Here is a 20421-nt window from a genome sequence, read left to right on the forward strand (position 1 = left end):
TTTTTTTAATGAATACACCATCGAATCATGATTTCAATAGAAATGAAATGGTGAACTCAAAACAAACTCAGTGAACTAATAAGTTAAATGAACAATTCAAGAAAATGTTGAAATAGAGACATGCAAACTTTTATTTTGGATTGTGTCTATGGCAACAGGCCAGTGTCGACATGTAATAGGCCATCTCGATAGATACCTATCAACATGACTTAAGCCATGTCAAATCTCATCTATGGACAGGCAATTGCTTGGAAATAGTTCTTTGTGTCGATATTTTGACATCTGACATGGCTTAGTCCATTTTGATAGAACCCTATCGAGATGGCTTAAGGCATGTTGAATGCCACCTATCAACATAGACCATTATTTTAGGCACTACTTCCGGCATAGGTCACTATTTTTCTGAGTTTAATTTCCATAAAAGACAATAGAAAATAGTAGAAAACAAAGAAAAAAAAAAACCTTAAAACATAATAGAAGGTTGTGGTTGTTGGTTTGCCAATAGGGGAGATGAAAATGATCGAAAAAAGATGAAGTCGAGTATTCCAAAAAGTACATGGAATGGATAGGTGCACTTAATAGAAGAGGTGTATATATTAAAGTGTTGTAACTTATTAAGATGTACCGATAACAACGGTGCAGTTATGTCAACTGGTGGGTGTAATAAGAACTACTCTTAAAAACATTTTAAGTGGGGAAAATTTTACTGTTTAATAAAATAGTAAATAGTTTTTCACTTAAATTTTAATAAAATAGTTTTAAAAAAAATTCTACCTTACGCAATACTAATTTTTTTTTCCATTTACATAAAATGAGTGATTTTGACATACCCTTAAGTTATGGTGAATATTTGAGATACCACTATATTTTGAAACTTCTGACATGTCCCTTGACCTTAATCTTTTCTTATAGATTAATGAAAAATATCCTAAATACCCTCATCTTCAATATCTAGTAAAAAAACAACTGAAAATTTCAAGATCTTAAACTTCTATAATGAATTTCACTTTTAATCTATTCAGACTCATTTTCAACCTCGCAAAATTTCATCCCAATATTTGAAAGTTGAAGTAGATATAACCTCAGGGTGGAAGATGAAGCTAAAAAAAATTTACCCAAAAAATTAAAAGAAGAGAATGACATTTAAGTCATTTTCATTAGTCTATTAGAGTAGACCTTAGGTAAAGGAGGCATGTCATCAAATTTCAAAATAGAAAATGATATCTCAAATATGAGGAGGGGTATTATCTAAATGGCAACTTTACCAAAACATGCATGAAATATCGATTATTTACCAAATCGATAAACTGTAGTAATTATTTTCAAAATTTTTTTTTTTTTACAAATCTAAATTACCACCAAAAATTGTGGTTAGAAAATGGAAATGCATCCATATCGCTTGACTGATTGCTTCGTGATCCTGAATGAGATAATTGAGGGTTATGAATCAAGAAAGTCGATCTATATGACGTAATTAAAGAGCATACTATCTGATAACTTGAGCGTTAACGCTGTGCACAACAAGCTTTTAAGCCTTAATCAAGTGATAATGGATGCACGTCTAGGGGCATTCCCTTGGGAAGCTGTCCGGGCCTCTTAAGAGGACCCGATTAATCTTTGAAGCACGTGCAGTCTCCTCCCCCCAAACACACCGTGTAATTTCTGAGATAAATACCCGAGGGTGGCCCTTAAGGGATGATTCAAACTCAAAACCTCTACTTCTTGAGGCGTAGTCTTTGGCCATCTCACCAATCCTTTGGGTAAATCTTGTTTTCAATGTTGTAAGTTTTCAAATCTTGGCCAGGGGCCTTTGGTTTCACACTCCTCCTTTTGTTGATTAACATAGATTCCAATCTCGTAGGTTTTTAATTTCAAGTTAGGTCTTGGTCTCATAACCTCCCCAAGATAATAAATAAAAAAAACCTTGTTTCTAAAATGCTTGAAAATTGGATGGTATTTGACACCCTAGATGATCCCTACCATAAAAGAATGTACTTTGGGATTGTGGATTTCATGTTAACATGTAATTGATGATGAGATTTAAAAAGATCAACGACCACGATGGCTTGAAATCAAGGAGATGTGAATGTGTCAGTAACGATATCTATGGGAGTCTCGATCCATATTCAAATTCGCCATACCTACATTCACCCGGGTCTGAGTTTTGGTCTTTTTTTTTTTTTTGGGGGGGGGGGGGGGGGGGGGGGCTGAGGTCTAATTAGATTTTTTTGGGTTTAATGGACTTGATTGGAGTTGCCACTTAGTTGTATAAATTAGGAATCGATTTTGATTCTGAATTCTAGGTAAGGGTACTGAAATTAGGCATTACCACCACCACCAAGGTTTAGATGGTTTTTTAAACATGTATATTATAAAATAAGTGAGAAACAATTCAAATGACAAGAAACCCATAAATAAATAAATAAAACCAAAGATAGTTGGGAAAACAGGCTTGGCGGCACCATGGCCCATGTGGGCGGCAACCTATTTATTGTTGTTATGTTACTTGTTACAACATATTTTCTCATTAAATAGAGGAATCGTGCTGGAGTAGCATTCAAATTGACATCGTTTGGAACGTTGGTGTGCACAGAACATAAATGCTTCTCACTTGTATCTTGATGAAAAGTATCTATGATTCTATAGACACAACAACCATGAAACGTTGTCAATTTCAATGTTACTTCCACATTTACCTTAAGAAAAAAACAAGAGAGAGATAAAGCATGAGTCGTGCTGCAATGATCGCACACGACACTGCATTACATGTTGTGCCGATGTGGAGGTGTATGTAGAATCTTATATTTTGACTAAATATAACATGATTAACTAAAACATACACGGTCTGCACATGACAATAGATCTTTTTCCTATTGTGTCCCAAAAAAAGAAAAAGATTTATGGTTTTGTGCACTTGTCATGTCAATCGCGTATAAATTGAGTATGTTTTTATGAGTCAAATTATCACAACTCATTTTTTTAGTCATGATTAACTGATGCTCTAAAACATACGTGGTTGACATGGCAAGTGCACAGAATCATAGATCTTTTTCTTTGAGAGACACAAGAAAAAAAGATCTACAGTTCTGTGCTCTTGCCACATTAACCACATCATCACCACCTTCGTTTAAACGCGTGAATTTATCATCAATTTATGTTTTTTCATTTATTTCTCAACGAAAAGCATCTATGATTCTGTGTGCACCTCAACGTCAACACGGTTTGAACGCAATGAATATTTTCTCTACTAACTTAGTAAGATTTTAAGCCTTACTAAGGGTTGTTTTGCTCAAATGGCTTGCCACATAAATAATCCAACACAACAGCCCTTTACATTTCTTCAAAAAAAAAAAAAAAAAAAATTATATCCAAAAAAGGAAAATATTGCACAGAATAATTTCTTTTGAGCTTATGCAAGGTTTTGAAAATGGACGGTTATTGAACTTCCACACCACTCCCAAACTTAAAATTGAAATTCAATACTGAAAAATAACTTCTTTTTTCCAAGGTCCATAGAATTTTCCAAGTAAAATATAAAGAGAGGAGCTATTGGCATCCCAACTTTTCCTTATCATACTCCAATTTCGTAAATTATTTATCACACTATTTAAAAATTAAAACACTCTTCAAACATTACAAAGATTTGACTCAAATAATAATCTCAACATGACAAAACATTATAACACTGGTTGAAACAATTTCAGTAGTTGCATACAATTATGATTAGGCTCCTATAAAACCCTAAACCCCAAAAAATAGAAATCTAGCACACACAAAATTTATGGACACCCCAACTTTTACTTATTCTTCATTATTCACTTATTTTCTTTATTTTTAATTGAGGTGCCAATGGCAACTCTCAAATCTAAATGGTATTCCAACCATGATAAAGCTTAATAATAATCCTAATAAGTTAACATTCAAACAAAACCTATTATAGTAACAAAATAGGAGTCCTATTTCACCCAAAAGTAATCGTATATGTTATGAAAATAACAAATATTTTGTAGCAAACACGATGAATGATAAATTTAACTCAAGAGAATTTGAGTGATCTTCTTCAATAGTAGAAGTTATCAGAATTATTTATATATATATAGAACAGTGGTTACAAATATTGACAAGAATAAAATCAAGGTAGTTGTAAACGTTGAATGAGAATGCAATAACTTCCAACAATAAAGACCTTTTCGCCGTGATTAGTTGAGGTAGGGATCACGTGCTTTAGTACTACATTAATATACTACTCCTAAAAAAGTAACAATAAAGACTTTAGTACTATAATAATATAGTACTCCCGAGACTTTAATAAGAAATAAAATAAAAAGAGGGAATTCTACCAATCACATGGATTGGGTGGTGTGATCCTAATCCTTGTCCCTGTGATCCTGCCTGCAAGACAAGGCAACAACTAAGAGTTTTATTTATAGGGCTGTTTCTCTTGAGAAATAAATAAAAGAATGGAGATGCAGGGTATCGAACCCCGTACCTCTCGCATGCAAAGCGAGCGCTCTACCATGTGAGCTACATCCCCAATTTAAAATACGTGTACAAATTTATTTAAGATTTGTTTAAGAAAAATACCTAAAAAATCTTTATGACAACTTTACAAAGTGGTATGATCTAAAAATATACAGAGTCAAATTAAAAACTTGACCAACTTATTTGATTATTAATATTTTAGTAAAAAATAATAAATAAAATTTTCCTATTTATTAAAAGTTATTTATACATTCAATATAATTTTATTTGAATCAACTTGCTAGTTTTTTAGTTCAATCAATTAGATGAAAATTCAAGTCAGTTTTAAAATTATGTTTTAACTATTTAAAATTATTTATCTATTTTAATAAATCTGAAGTATATAGACCAAATAAATTTGATGGCGATGATGACCGCATCATTTCCGTTGTCATTATCATCATCTATGTGAGTTAAATTTATAAGATATGATCATAATCAATGGGGTATTAATTAATTTTAACACATTGGAGTACCTCAAATATTTTCAAATAAATACATTTCTTTAAACGTCAAAAATCGTTGAAAGGGTAATTACAATATTTTTGTTTAAAAATCTTTTTTAAACTAATATTTAATAAAATGTGTACTATAGAATCCATATTTTTTTTTATAAAGGGCTTTTTGGTACATAATTTTAAATATAGATCTTTGTGGTAGGGACGGATGTAGTAAGGAGCTGGTGGGGGCAGTTGTCCCCTAGAACTTTGAAACACCCCTATATTTTTAACTAATTATATGCCCCATTTGTCTCCACTCCCTTATGTCTCTCCCCATTTGCCCCCACACCCTTACCAACCTACAATCTTATTTTCCAGCACAAATAATTTTCCCACCATTCAAGTTCTTCAACCATACAACCAACCAACTACAAGAAAATCCTGGCTCTGCCCCTGTTTGTGGTCATTGTCCCAATTAACAAACACCATTTAGAATAGTAATTAACTTTTCAATATCAAAAGTTTCTTCATGTTACTTGAAGAATATAAAAACGAGTCGTGATTTTCTTACACCCCTAACATGGCATGGGTTAGAACCTTAGATCTTTTCCTCGGGATACACAAGTGCACATCTCCTTGAAAATAATTATTCTATAAATAATAAAAAAATAACACAAATTACCACTTTCAAAAACCATCAAAGAGAACAAGTTGACATCAACGAAGTTCATCTACTCCAACCTCTTGATGTTGATCTTGTGCTCTTCACTCTTCAATATCTCTCCATCAAGGAGAAGAAAATATCCAGACCTAACCTTCTTTCTCAAAGTAAGAGAATGGTACTCACATCCTTTTTTTTTTTTTTTTTTAATTAAATTTAGTAGGGAGGTAATAAGAAAAGTTGGGGTGCCAATAGAAATTCTCAAAAGAATACACTAGATTTAGCCTAAAATAGTGATATTCCATCTTAAATTATCTGTTTAACCTGTAAATATATCAAATATGACAGTAGTTCACAGATCTGGTCTTCTTTGCTCGAGCAAGCTGAACGGCGTAAAGTTACGATTTAAAATAAAATGACACACCCCACATCAAAGCACACCCAGATTTTATGACCCAAAACAGATTATTAAACCATGAGCCGTAGTTGACATATATCATGCAATGCAGAACAGTGACTTCTATACATAATAATCAAATGGACAACTTTTACAAGTAAATGAATTTCCATTAAAGTGGTTACTAAGATTTCCAAGATTTCCATCCACTTCGACAATTTTTGCATCCAATGGTGGTTATTATACATCTTTCTTTCTATACCCCTAAACCGGAGTAGTTCATATCAAGTCCTCTTGGTCTTCAAGGGATCGCTTCTTGGCCTTCAAGTTAAGCTCCAAGCTTTCAGGTAAAGGAGGTGTCCTTCCTCGACGGAATAGTACAGCTAGACCTCTCATCTTTTGGCAAATATCAAAGACCTGAAACCAAAGTAAATCACGGATCAATCATCAAGTATCGATAATTGTGGAAGAATAAAAAAGCCACAATATGAAAAAACTTAGTAAAGATTTTAGAGACTCTGGGATTTCTTTTCTTCTGGTCAAAGATGAGTAAAGATTTTGAGGGATTGAGCTTCCAAGACTTTATTTTTAATTGGGATATGGTTTGTGAACCATAGCCTCCCGTCGGGCGTGTTTTATTTTTTGTATTTTCTCTTTCTTGTTTTTATGGTTTTGTTTTTTGGGGGCTATCTCAGCCTCCTCTTATCCTTTTTCTTTCATTAATAAAATTTATATTTATCAAAAAAAAAAAAAAAAAAGCCACAATATTTCTTACTGATGATGCCTCGATCTCGGCAACACCTTCACAACCTTGACCTCCTCCCTGTAGCAAGTCGCAGTACTTTGCTGCATCATTAACATCTTCAAATACCTAACATGGAAGCCATAGTTAGAATTTTTCTTTCCAATTCGAGTGATCTTTCCATTATATGGCATAAGAGGCACGTTCAAGGTACATTAAGTGGCGGCATCTTATACTACACGTGGGCTTATGTCCCGTATATTCGGACCATTTGATTAATAGGCCACCTCAAAATGGGTTATAGTCCCAAAAGAATATCTAACTGTCCAAACTAGAACTAACCCATGGTTTTAAAACTCATTTTGACTTCTCGTCTTGTTCAACAATGAGACAAATGACCCATGGTTTTAAATCTCATCCGATACATTGGACTTGTCTATCTGTCTCGTTGGTGGACAATACCAAGACGTATCGGACAAGATTTAAAACCATTAACTAGCCATTGGATGTTAAAAGGGAAAATGAAGTTGGAAACAGTGAAAAGTGCATAGTAAATGAAGCAATCGAAGTGTCCATTCACATTACTTTTTGAGATGTCTTGGGTGGACGAGATTTGGGTTTGACGCGTATCTATAGACTAATGTGGTGAGTCTGTGTTTGTTCGCCTCCTGATTTGTATATCTTTTGCACTCGTGGACGGTTTTCTTGTCCACCTCCTTTTAATAAATTATTTACTTAAAAAATGATGTAGCGGAAACCACTCCAACATGGTCCTAGAATTTGGATAAGCAGGATCTTTTCCATTGTTGGCCAAAACATAAACATCCCAACCCTAACCAATTCAAATTCCGAGCTATTTTAAATAATAAAAAAACTTGGGATCATATTATAGTTAGGGTGTTCAGAAATTTATGGAACAGATGTGTTGTAAATTGGCATGTATTGCCACAAACTTGAGGACATACCAGTACTTGGCCATCTTTGTAGGATATAAAACATGTGCTAAATACACACAAACTAACTAACATAGAGAAGTGTACTAGTTGAAACATGAAATATATAGATATTTAGGGGAAAAAGCATAGAACAAATTAAAAATAGCTGAAATGTGATTAAAGCTTAAAGGTAGTCGTGATTCATTGAGGGCAACATAGTTGGTGGTTATAAGGGGAACTAGTAACTGAAGTGGAATACGGAAGCAAAGCAACATCTTCGAGAGAAGGCATTTGGGTGAAAAGCTGAAAAAATTGTAAGGCACAATTGTATCCAGAATACGATGCCATAAAAGGATTCCACAAAATATCTGGTTTCGTGAGGATAACGAACATCCCAGATCACTGGAAATATGATCAATAAAGAGGATAACCATACAAGTGGCACAATGTCAAGCTGAAGGGCCCACCACTTGATGGCCCCAATGTAGGAGATATTTTAAAACCAAATTTTATCAAATTGGAAGAACAAAACCACGCAATTTACCACATGACAGTCGATGCATATGTGGTGAGTTCAAGCTAAAAAAGTAACACAGTAAACATAGAGAGCTTCTATTGCCACGCCAACTTTAGCTAATGCCAGCCCAAGATGTGTGCTAATTCTATGGTGATTTACATATGCATTGGGGTGGTGTTAACAAAAGTTGGTTTGGCAATAGAATCTCTCTAAATTTAACGTAAAGCGGCTTAAATGTCATAAACACTTACAAGCACTCCCTCCCTGACATCCTCAACTAACATGTGGAACTTTGTACCACTTCTCGGCTTCTTAGTCTTATTTCCAACCTCAGATCTCCGGTTTCCACCTTTGGAAAATAATATCCCAAGCTCCCTTTCAACTTCACTGTGCAGATGAAAATATTAGCCTTAGCCATGTCTATGGTAAGACTTTCTCAGATAAAGATGACCCACAAAAGAATATCAAACCTGCGATTTCTCCTTGTTTTCATAGTACATAACTGGTTTTCCCTTTGAGTCAGCACATAAACAGGTTTTGTATCTTCCCTCCATGGGTTGGCCTCCAATACTAAAGAATAGAAGGAAAAAAATGAGAGAGATTATAGAAGTCTAGGCAAATATATGACGTAAACTGATGAATGACGAAGGGCACTTTTCTCCTATAAACATGACATATGCAAGTACAAAATTAATTTCAGAAACTTGGGTTCCAACAAATAAGATAAAGAAAACTTCCAAGCATAGCGATAAGGTAAACAAACAATTACACTTTTTATAGGAAAAACAAGCAATTATACACTTCCCTCAACCAAGTAGAGAGAAAGTTATAAAGTGCTACATGAGAAGATGACATTTTTTTTTTATGCAACAGGGCGTCCCCACCCCCTTCAAAAGTGGGACTGATCCCTTCAGATACGCCCTACCACCACAAACAGGCGAATCAGGTAACATCGTGGGTTGGGAGACTATCTCATGACGCTGAGGAGCATAACCTGTTTCACTGAACCACTGCTCCACAACTCAGGTGGTAATGGATGATAACATATTGTCCAAAACATGTTAAAGAATTAAGTTAATTTTACATTTGATGCAACTAAAATGTGTCGAAGAGAGTGTTTAGTTACTAGTGGTTTGGTTTGGTTAAAGTATCTCCAATCCAATCCCAGTACGAAGGTATGTCAAAGAGAAGAAGGTGAATTGGACTCCATATGAACTAATATCCAGAAAATCTTAACCATAAAAATTAGAGAGATCGACAGCTGAGCATATGACTCAATTTAGTCTACCAACTAAGCAGAAAAAAGATCAATTTTAACAACCAGCATGGTTGCAGTACATGCGATGGAAGGTGGAATGGGAGATATTTAAACAATATATAGGATATTTCTTGAATTTGAAAGCAATATAGGAGCTAAAGCAGTAGTTAAGACTCTCAAGACCCAGTGGCACATATATAACATAAAGATTCCTGATTTGCATATGCATTTTCCCTACCAACCCCCTTTTTTTTCCTGATCAGATAGTCGTTAGCTTCATTTGACTTCTCAATGCCAATACCTAAACAAAACATCTAGTTGATTTTGTCTGTTTCTTTCAATTCTTCAATGAGATAAACAATCCCAAATTGACGGAAGCCCATTAAAATAAGGGTTTCACCTAAATAATTGCTAAGAGTCACATAATCTCCACATCGCTCTCAAACTGGTGCAGATCAACACTCTTCCATCGAAGGCAATTTACCCAGAAAAGGTTTCAAAGTTCAAACATTATAATAAAACTCTCATTCAACTGTGAAAATAACTAACACTGTGTATTAATAAACTTCGATGGTCCTAGACATCATAAATTTAATGACTTTAGTATGTGTTTTTTGGGTTTTTCTGTAGAGAGTAAGACCTATTAGGACACATTTTTGGGTAGGTCGTAGGTTTCACAAGTGACATCTCTCTGTAAGTTCCACGTCTTTGAAGTGGGGATATAAGATCTGTAACCTTGGTTGCCCATTAAAACATTTCAGTGAATGAGAAAACGATGAAAGATTAGTGATTTATATAGTATTTTATCTCTTGCTCTTGGTAGACATGTGCTAGAGAGATGAGTATGAGAGATCGTGCATGCCTCATCGAGCCAATTCTCGACCATGGGGCTCTGAGCTTTAATGATCAAATCTGCATTTTTTGGGTTTCATGGTAAACACGGTCAAGTGGAATGCGTCTGTTGCAAAAGAAACCGTGAATTTGTTGCGCACATTCCACTAGCTGTGACGTTTTCTGCCACATATCGCCAACATGACATATTGGGAGTCCATGATAGTCATTTTTGCAGATCTCGCATATGTGTTCAACCATCTATAACTGCAGCTAGTCTTTACTCTGAAATTCAGATTACTATTTTGCAAATTTTGTAGATTCGGGCTGCAATGTTTCGATAATTCACGTTCATTACCTTTTCTACATTTTCATTCTATTTGTTGTAATTGTTCATAATTCCTCCTACCAACAACTAGTTCTAACCAAAGCAATATTAAAACTCCTATTGCAATTTACAAACCTTATAAACGAAAACTTACAGTTAAAATAAAGGAGAATACTAATTGTATTGGGTGGTGGATAACGTGTCCTCCCTCCTTGATTTCTCTTCTCCTTTATAGCCGTCCCCACGAAGCCCTAATGGCCAGATGGCCCCTCAGGTTGTTTGCACTCTATTTTCCTACATTGCAGTGCGGTCCCTGCAAATGATATCTTGTCTCTAGAATCTCCCCTTTTCCCGATGATCAGGCGCTAGGTGGCTCTTTTGTTTCCCATATGACTGCGCATGACCATGTCCTGGGATAGTCCTTTTCTGTTATGCCCATCATACAAATTCTAGACCTTGTCCCTTGTCAGGGAATTTTCGGGCGACCCTCACCACGTGACCATCATTGATTTGCTTCAACGCCTCCTCTTTGATTAGCTCCTTCCTACCAGGACTCACCACTTAGTCAGGATGATGGCAAATCTTGAACCATGGTGCCACGTGTGAGTGGGGTTTACGTTATCAACACTAATAAAATAAGTCAACTCAAATTGAGAAAAGTATCTTTAACGAATAGTCTCTTTCTCCCTCTACATTCTTTGTTGTTGTAACTTGGTCTCTCCTAACTTTCTGTTTTCATATTTGATTGCAATAATTTATTTTTCTGGGCAAAGAATGTTTGGCGTAGGTTGATCGATACCTGTTTAAAGTAGAGTAGACATATGAATTCTAATTGAAATTGGGTTGTTGTATCTTGGGAACGTTGTGCCAATACTCTGTCTGCACTTCTTCGATTTTTGCAGAGGCACCAAACATCTTAAAGAAAACGACTGAGTCCATGCCCCGATTTGATTCAACTACTTGCTTATTGCAAGTCAAACCACAATTTGATAATATTCTGAATTCTAAAGCAGCGAACCAAGTAATTTACAAAGTTTTTAGATTTACTTTTGTTGATATGTCAATAGTTCAACAACAATTTTATGGTGTTTTCGATTTATACTACAAATATGGACTCAAACGGACAAGACAATTCTGCCTCCTCTGATAACAACAATCCATTTTGCTTTGAAGGGGTACACTATAAAAGGTGGAAGTAATATATATATATATTATTATCTAACTACAATGAGAGTTGCTTATCTTCTGGAGAATGAACCTGTTAAGGAGGGTAAAATGCACCAGCTAGGACATCAATCTCTCGACGATGGAAATAGATTGATTTCTAGTGTAAGAATTCTATCATAAACGGGTTAGTAAATGATCTTTATGATTATTATGCTTCATATGGGACAGATAGGGAGATTTGGGATGTCATACAAAAGAAATATGACATTGAGGAAGCTGGATCAAAAAAGTATGCAATAAGTCGCGATCTGAAATTTCAAATGGTGGATGAAAAACTTGTAGTGTCCCAACCTCATGATCTGCAAAAGATTACACACGAGATCTCATGTGTAATCGATGAACAATTTCAAGTAGTTGTTCTTATCGATAAGTTACCACATTCTCGGAAAGGTTTCAGGAATACGCTTCAACATACTCGTGGAGAGTCTCATTGTTCGACTCCGAATTGAAGAAGAGGCCCGTCGTCAAGATCAGAAGGAAGGACATGGATCTTCCGTCAAGATTAATCAAGTGTCTGAGAAAGAAGTTAAGTCAAAGGATTATCTAAAACCGAACAAGAAAACCATGAAAAATAAAAAGATAGGATCTCTATGAAAGACACAACACTGCTCGACTCGGCTCAGCGTGCGCATGTGTGTTATTAAGTTGACTCGATGGAGCAGAGTTTTCCCAGCTTGGGGGAAAAACTTGGGTGTCCCTTGAGACCCAACTCAATAGCTCAATATTAGCTTTTAAAAGAAGAATAAAATTTTCTTCTCCAATCGATATAAGACTAAAATATACAATAGAAAAGATTGAGGAAGTTGATACATCAAATGAGATATCAATATCACACTCTTTCTCTATAAGTACTCTTTGTATTTTCTAACAAATAAAAAGTAGAAAGAGAAAGATAACTCCAATAAAATATAAAAGAAATTTAGAAAAGGCGAGTCTCGTGCTGCTCTTTCAAAACTTGAGGGAGATACATCGAATTGGGATTTGGGATTCAGAAGGAATTTCAATAATGGGGAGGTTCGAAAACTTGTTGATCTAACTAGTCAGCTAGATCGGGTGCACGAGAATGCCTCAGAAGATGATGTGAGGGAGTGGACGTGCTCAAAAAGTAATTCTTTCTCTGTTAGCTCTTTTGCCTCAACTTTGGCGGTCTCTCCAAGCCTCAGTGGATCACATTTTAATTCAGTGTGAGTTCTTTACTATTCGCTGGTCTTATTTTTCGTCTAGGGTTCGACGGTTCCTTCGAAAGTTAGTTTTTTCATTTGGCTAACCCTTCTTGGTAGACTTCCTACTCTGGATTTCCTAATCATTAGAGGTTTTGTGACTCCCAATTGTTATTTCCTTTGTAATGCAAATGCGGAATCAGTGGATCACATTTTAATTCAATGTGAGTTCTTAACTATTCGCTGGTCTTATTTCCTATCTCTCTTTAATGTCTCTTGGATATCTCATTTCTAATATTCGTTCTTTTCCAAAGTTGGGACTATTCTCTATTCTCTGGCAGAAAGAAGATTTTATGGAGGTTCCTCCCTTTTGCTATTTGTTGGGGATTGCGGTTGGAAAGGTATAAAAAAGTATTCAAGGATAAGGAGGCTTCAAGGTAGGATATTTTGTTGGATGTTTTGGGGTTGATTTTCTTTTGGTGTAAGCTTTGTCCTGAGTTTTAGGGCGTTTTCTTCAAGGACTTTGATTTTAGATGGGATACTATGTGTGAATGGTAGTTTTATGCTTGTAGGTTTGTGGTTTTCTTTGGTTGGTCATCTCGACCGACTTTATATATTCTCTTTCTTCTCTCTTTGAATAAAATTTATACTTATCAAAATATATATATAAAAGAAATAACATTTTATTTTATTAAAATATCCAACAATCTCCTTTTTTTTTTTTTTTTTTTATAAGAGTAAATAAAACTACAAGCAAAGAAAACAATATCATGCTTGAATGAAAGTGTCTTACGACTTGAACCTTCACATAGTAATAAGGTATTCAAAGTATAAAAATTAGAGTGATTATGTCTTGAACTCAAATTCTTAGTAATACAATAAACACAAATTACACACAATACTGTTAAGTTTAAATTTCACCAGTCAACACATTACAACCTTGTGGTATTAAAATCTATAGACTGTTTGGGTTACCTCTAATTTCTATACATATGATCTCAAACCATTGAGGAAAGTATCTTTAACGAATAGTCTCATTCTCTCTCTACATTATCTATTGTTGGAATCCAGTCTCTGCTTCTGACTTTCTATTTTCATATTTAATTGTAATAATTTATTTTTCTAGGCAAAGAATTTTTGGAGTGGGTTGCTCAATACTTGTCTAAGATGCAGTAGACAGAAGATTTCTAGTTAGTATCGAGTTGTTGTATCCTGGGAGCATTGTGCCAACATTTTGCCTACACTTCTAGGATTTTTGCAAATGCGTGAAACGCCTTAAAGAAAACGACTCAGTTTGTGCCTCAATTTGATTCAACTATTTGCTTCTTGTAAGTCAGACCAAGGTTTGATAATATTGCGATTTCTAAAGCAATGAACCAGGTAATTTACATAGTTACTAGATTTACTTCTTTTCATATTTCAATAGTTCAACAACACCCACAACCTCAAAGTTGCATTATACCATGTCAATTAACTAACCTACAGGTACACCCATCCTAATATAACCACTCTTGCATGCTTAACTAGAGAGTTCTTATGGGATCCAGTGTTGCATGCTTAACTACAGAGTTCTTATGGGATCCGGCACATTAGTACTTGTATGCTTTCACAAAAAGGCACAATTTTCAACTTTAACATAAATTTTAAGATAGTTTGTTTCTCTCTTTCAATTCACAACTACTAATTATCAATCCAATCTAACCTAATTTTAGGACAAAACAAAACCCTATTAATCATAGAAAAAACCCAAACCATAAATTATCAAAAAGAGATCATTAACAATCAAATTACCATCATAGCTACTGCTATCGAAAGTTTGTTGAAGATTTCGACGCATATCGTACGCTCGAGACGAAACTTGCTTCACAAACTCATCAGAAGTCCCTGGAATTCTTCCATCCATGTGAAGTGCCCTCTCCATATCTTCTTCATCTCCATCTTTCTCTCCTCCCACAGATCCTCCTCCACCACCACCTCCACTTCCCAAATTACCATAAAATCTGCAAGACATATCTCTGGTTTTGAATCTTCTAGAAGGTTCTGGAGAGAATGGAAGAGTGGAGAAAGAACAAAGAGTGGTTATAAGGTTGTTTCTGGTGGAAGAGGAGACTACGATCCGTTTTCGCCTTTGATGAGGACGAAGAGGATTGTTTGGTGGGAGAACGATTGATGGAGAAACGGACGGTATGGATTCCATCTACGGTTTCTTCTACGTTACAACGTGATGCACCCGATACTAATAGAGAGAGAGAGAGATTTCTTCAAGTAATGAAGAAGGTGAGGTTGTACAGTTGTAAGGAAGACGATTCAGAGTTTTCTTCGTGTAAGTGAGTCCAAGGGGGTAGGAAGTTTGGCTTGTACACGTGTCCTCTTGCGAGTTGATTTTTTTCTCTCTTGTGGGCCCGGTTGGTAGGGCTTCGATTCTGTGCTTCCAGGAGTTGGGGGAAGCTAGCATTTTGGTGAGCAATCCTTATCGGCGTGTCAACAGAAAGAGATAAGGATGAGCTTACAATTCCACACCCAGGAGTGCAGGATTCACGCTCATGCTGACAAACAAGGTAAGCCATTTACACTACAGGTATGTTTGATTGGAAATGAAAAATTAATTTTCATAAAAAATGACATTTAAAATCAAATAATGAAATTTGATTTTTCAATCATACCTATTTTTTATCATTATTTTTTTATAAATTTCAAATTTCATGAAAAATCACTTTTCATGCAATCAAACATACCTCTAAAAAATTTCTTACAATTTTTTATAAATAATGCTGAAGTGACTTCAGGCTGAAATCTCATATCATCATACTTCTTAATGTGAAAGTGTATGGGAACTATAGATATTTTTTATCAAGATACAAGCGAAAAAGTATCTATGATTCTTATTCACTTTCACGTCAAGAAGTGTGATATGAGATTCCAGCTTGAGGTCACTCTAGCATGACTCATTTTTTATTTGAGTCATGCTAGAGTAACCTCAACGGGGGACACCTTCACGTGGTGGTATGCACATATCCATATATGCGTTTTACTAGTATCTTGGAGAAATGTATCTATGGACATGCGTGCGCCACTACATCAAGATGTACCCCACTGAGGTCACTCCATCATTAATTTTTTTATTTTTTTAAGAATCGTGCTGGATTGACCTCAAGATTGTACCTCATATCGCATATCTGAACGTGTAAGTGTGTAGGAACCATAGATGTTTTTGACTCGTTAGGATCTCTGGTTCCATACAATTTCACGTTAAGATGTGTGATATGAGGTACATACAATCTTAAGGTCACTTCAACATTATTAATTTTTAAATCAAAATTTTGGACATGCATATGAATTTACAAAAAATAACTATCAAAATATAATAATCCATATAGGAATGCTCTTCATCAAATAAATTATTCAAATTATAAAAGACCTACAATATTAAGTTGACATTTGAATTTACGAAAAGAACGTCATAAAATTTGGTAACATGCTAATCAAAATTACAAAATACCCTTCATAAAAGAAATTATGAAAATTATGAAAACGACCCTAAGTACTTCTTCTAGTGACATGCATATGAAATACCCCTGAAGACCCCCCATTGTTGAACTCTCTTAATTTATCAATTTGTCACTCTGTTATAGTGGAATCCCAAGTAATTGGTAATCTCCTAACAACATTATTGTTGTTATGGATCTATTTTAGGGTTCTAAAGATCATTTTTACATCCAAGAAATTTAGGGGAAAAAAAAAAAACTTTAGACCCTTGTGAAATTCCCTGAGAATGGGGCCATCATAGCCCCCCTCCTGCTTATCGATAAAAAAAAATTCCATTGAAAATCCTTAACTTCTTTTTTCACAAATGATCAAAATATTCATGTTATCTTGTCTCCATTTATTATTTTTTATTATTTATTTATTAAGGATTTCGGGGGGGGGGGGGGGGGGGCGACCCCAATAAATAAAAAGAATAGTTACACTAGCTAGTGAGGTGAGGTAAGAAGCTTAGAAATGGTTACATTCCCTATAGCAGAAAGAGAATTCAATACTCTAAAAATTGGTCGCTCTAGTCTCGATGGCTTTAACTAGTCTTTCTTCTCTCCAAGGTACTTTGTTAGCCTCATTAATACAGTCGATGACCATATTAGAGTCAGCTATAACCTTCAAGGCTCTTATGTTTAAGGAGGCAACCATGATCATGCCTTTAAGAATTGTTTGCAACTAGTGGAAGAGAACAGACTTTACTTATGTGTTTTCAGCTATTGCTCCAATGGTTCTTCCTCTATTGTCTCTGATTATAGCTCCTTATTCCCCCACATTTCCTCTAAAAGATCCATCAGTACTAAGCACATGAAAGTCTTCTGGAGGAGTAGTCCATTTGCACTCACTGGCATCCTCACTGAAAGAGATAGGTAATCTCAGAGAATTAGAGCTATGGAAGGATATCCCGTTATCACATTGTGAGGCTGGGATTGAGTTTATATAAGGTATTAATAAAATCTTTACAATTGTGGTATCCTCAATAATATATTCTGTACAAAAACAATTAGAGAAAGTTTCATACTACAGCAGATTTGGTGGAGAGGATTTTATATTATAGCAGATTTGGTGGAGAGGATTTTCCATAAGTGAATGGGATGCTTATCTCATAATTGATTCGGTGCAGCTCAGAGTATCATTCCTTAACACTCCTTCTCAAGTTTGGAATGTATATTGATAATTCCTAACTTGCTGAGTAGAGTCGAGAATTGTGAAGAACTCAATGGCTTTGTAAAAATGTCTGCTGGCTGGTTTGATGTGGGTACATGAGTCAATTTGATCATTCCTTCTTGAACCTTCTCTCGTATAAGGTGACAATCAATTTCTATATGCTTTGTTCATTCATGGTATACTGGATTTGAAGCAATATGGAGTGCTGCCTGGTTGTCACAATATAAATTGACAGGATGTGAATGTTCAATGCCCAAATCTTGTAAAATTGTTCTTAACCAGATAATTTCACAACAAGTGGTCGCCATAGATCGGTATTCGGCTTCTGCGCTTGACCGTGATACTGTCGTTTGCTTCTTGGTTTTCTAGGAAATTAATGAACGTCCAAGAAGAATGCAATACCCAGTAACTGATCATCGAGTGTCACGACACCTAGCCCAATCTGCATCACAGAAAGCATTCAGTTGGATTGAACTTTCTGTAGAAAGAAATATTCCTTGACCTGGTGTTTGTTTCACATATCGCAAGACACGATGAGCTACTTCTAAGTGTGGTACTCGTGGCTTGTCCATAAATTGGCTTAAAACATGTACTGCATATGCCAAATCGGGTCGTGTGACAGTCAAATAAATTAACCGCCCAACAAGTCTTCGGTATGAGGATGGATCACTGACATAGTCTCCTTCAAACTTACTGAGAGATAAATTTTGTTCCATGGGGAACAAAGCTGGTTTTGCACCAAGATATCCAACATCTTCAAGGATCTCGAGAGCATATTTTCGTTATGAGAGAGTAATGCCTTTCTTAGACCGTGCAACCTTTATACCAAGAAAATATTTTAATTGTCCAAGATCCTTCAATTTAAATTGATTCTTCATGAATAATTTGGTATCTTCAATATCTTGCAAATTGTTTCCTGCTATGATGACATCATCTACATAAATGAGGAGAGCAGTAAATTTACCATTTTGGGATCGGACGAATAAGGAATAATCAGCCTTTGATTGCTTGAAGTTGGCTTGTTTGAGGGCAGTGGAAAGTTTAATAAACCATTGACGCGAAGCTTGTTTGAGCCCGTACAATGATTTGTGAAGCTTGCAAACTCATGTCTCCCCCTTTCGTCCCAAACCAGGAGGTAAAGACATGTAAACGTCTTCGTCAAGATCTCCATGCAAAAAGGCATTGTCGACATCGAGTTGATGGAGATGCCATTGTTTAGTTGAAGCCACAGTAAGGAGAATGCGAACCGTCACAAGCTTTGCCACGGGAGCAAAGGTTTCTTGGTAGTCTAGACCTTCGACTTGGTTATATCCTTTTGCGACCAATCTGGCTTTATAGCGTTCGACTGTGCCATCTGAGCGGAATTTAATTTTGTATACCCATTTGCATCCAACCGGCTTCTTCCCAATTGGTAATGGTTGTAGAGACCATGTGCCATTATCTATGAGAGCATCAAGTTCTTGTTCCATAGCAACGCGCCATTTAGGATCACAAACTGCTTGTGCAAAAGAAGATGGTTCTTTTTCAACTGAAAGAGAAGTGGTGAAAGCATGGTGTTTGGGAGATAATCTATCATATGAAAGAACATTAATTAAGGGGTAGGTGATACCTGTAGTTTCGACCAAGGCCGAGTTCGATGTCGGGACGTTGCGTGAAGGAAGAGAAGTACCAACATGATATTCACGCAAATAACCGGGTGTTGTCGTAGTGCATGTCGACCGTGATGAAGGAATTTGTGGATCCAAGGGCAAGGTTGGGGTAGGTGGGTCAATGGGTGGAGAAGCTGTCGGTGAAGGAATGACTTGGGGAAGAGCTTCACTATTTGAATGAAGAGGAGTTTTGTCTTGAGAGAAATGTTCAGGTGGAAACACTTCAGTGTTGAGGGGAAATTGTGGAGTGGGATTGTCTTCGTCATATGTTGATGAATGATGAGACATGAAAAGTGAGTCTGCAGCGGAAGATGGGAAAGGAAAAATATCTTCATGAAACACAACATCTCGTGAAACAAAAATTTTACCTGTCGAGAGATCATAAACCCTGTAACCTTTTTGAGCATATGGATAACCCAAGAAAAGACATCGGGTGGCTCTTAGATCAAATTTCGTGGGACGCTGGTGGTGTGTTGAGACAAAACATAGGCAGCCAAATACTCGCAGATGGTCATATACAGGCTGTTTGTGAAAGAGCATTTCAAAAGGTGTTTTCCCTTGAAGAAGAGGTGTGGGAGTTCGGTTAATAAGGTAAGTAGCAGTCAATATGGCGTCTCCCCAAAATTTCTTGGGGAGATTGGCTTGGAACAATAAGGCTCGAGCTACATGGAGGAGGTGACGATGTTTTCTTTCGGCTACTCCATTTTGTTGTGGAGTGGAGACACAACTAGTTTGATGAATGATACCTTTATCAAAATAAAATTTTCTCATTGTAAATTCAGGTCCATTATCACTTCGAAGAACTTTGACTTTCAAGGAGAATTGTGTTTCAACAAAATTGATGAATTTGGTGAGATATGAATGAGTATCCGACTTATGATGCATCAAATAAGTCCATGTGCAACGAGTATAATCATCAACGATTGTAAGAAAATACCGTGCCCCTGTAATTGAAGGAACATGGTACCCTCCCCAAATGTCAAGATGAATTAATTCAAAAGGTGCTTTAGTCCGAATAGAACTTGTTGAAAAAGGAGAGCGAGTTTGTTTGGCTAAT

The 20421-nt window shown here is 35.8% G+C and overlaps 1 protein-coding gene and 1 non-coding gene across 3 annotated transcripts; both read right to left on the minus strand.

The window, feature by feature from the left end:
• Positions 1 to 4461: 4461 nt before the first annotated feature.
• Positions 4462 to 4534, minus strand: TRNAA-UGC (transfer RNA alanine (anticodon UGC)). The gene has a single exon. It is a non-coding gene; the product is annotated as a tRNA-Ala (tRNA).
• A 1584-nt stretch (positions 4535 to 6118) lies between these two features.
• On the minus strand, positions 6119 to 15338 carry LOC147405845 (plant/protein). 2 transcript variants are annotated; one of them, XM_086433704.1, is made up of 5 exons: positions 14809 to 15331; positions 8684 to 8783; positions 8465 to 8600; positions 6795 to 6890; positions 6119 to 6436 (listed from the first exon to the last, which is right to left on the minus strand). In XM_086433704.1, exons 1-5 carry the CDS (start codon positions 15212 to 15214, stop codon positions 6299 to 6301), a joined length of 876 nt encoding a protein of 291 aa, XP_086289830.1. In that variant the 5' UTR covers positions 15215 to 15331; the 3' UTR covers positions 6119 to 6298. The 2 variants fall into 2 exon arrangements, with proteins under 2 accessions (XP_086289830.1, XP_086289831.1); XM_086433705.1 differs by lacking the exon at positions 6795 to 6890 and having other exon boundaries at positions 14809 to 15338.
• Between the last annotated feature and the right edge of the window lie 5083 nt (positions 15339 to 20421).

This window comes from Akebia trifoliata, chromosome 3 (genome assembly GCF_017979445.1).
Source record: "Akebia trifoliata isolate Shusen 1 chromosome 3, ASM1797944v1, whole genome shotgun sequence".
NCBI classification, from domain to species: domain Eukaryota; kingdom Viridiplantae; phylum Streptophyta; class Magnoliopsida; order Ranunculales; family Lardizabalaceae; genus Akebia; species Akebia trifoliata.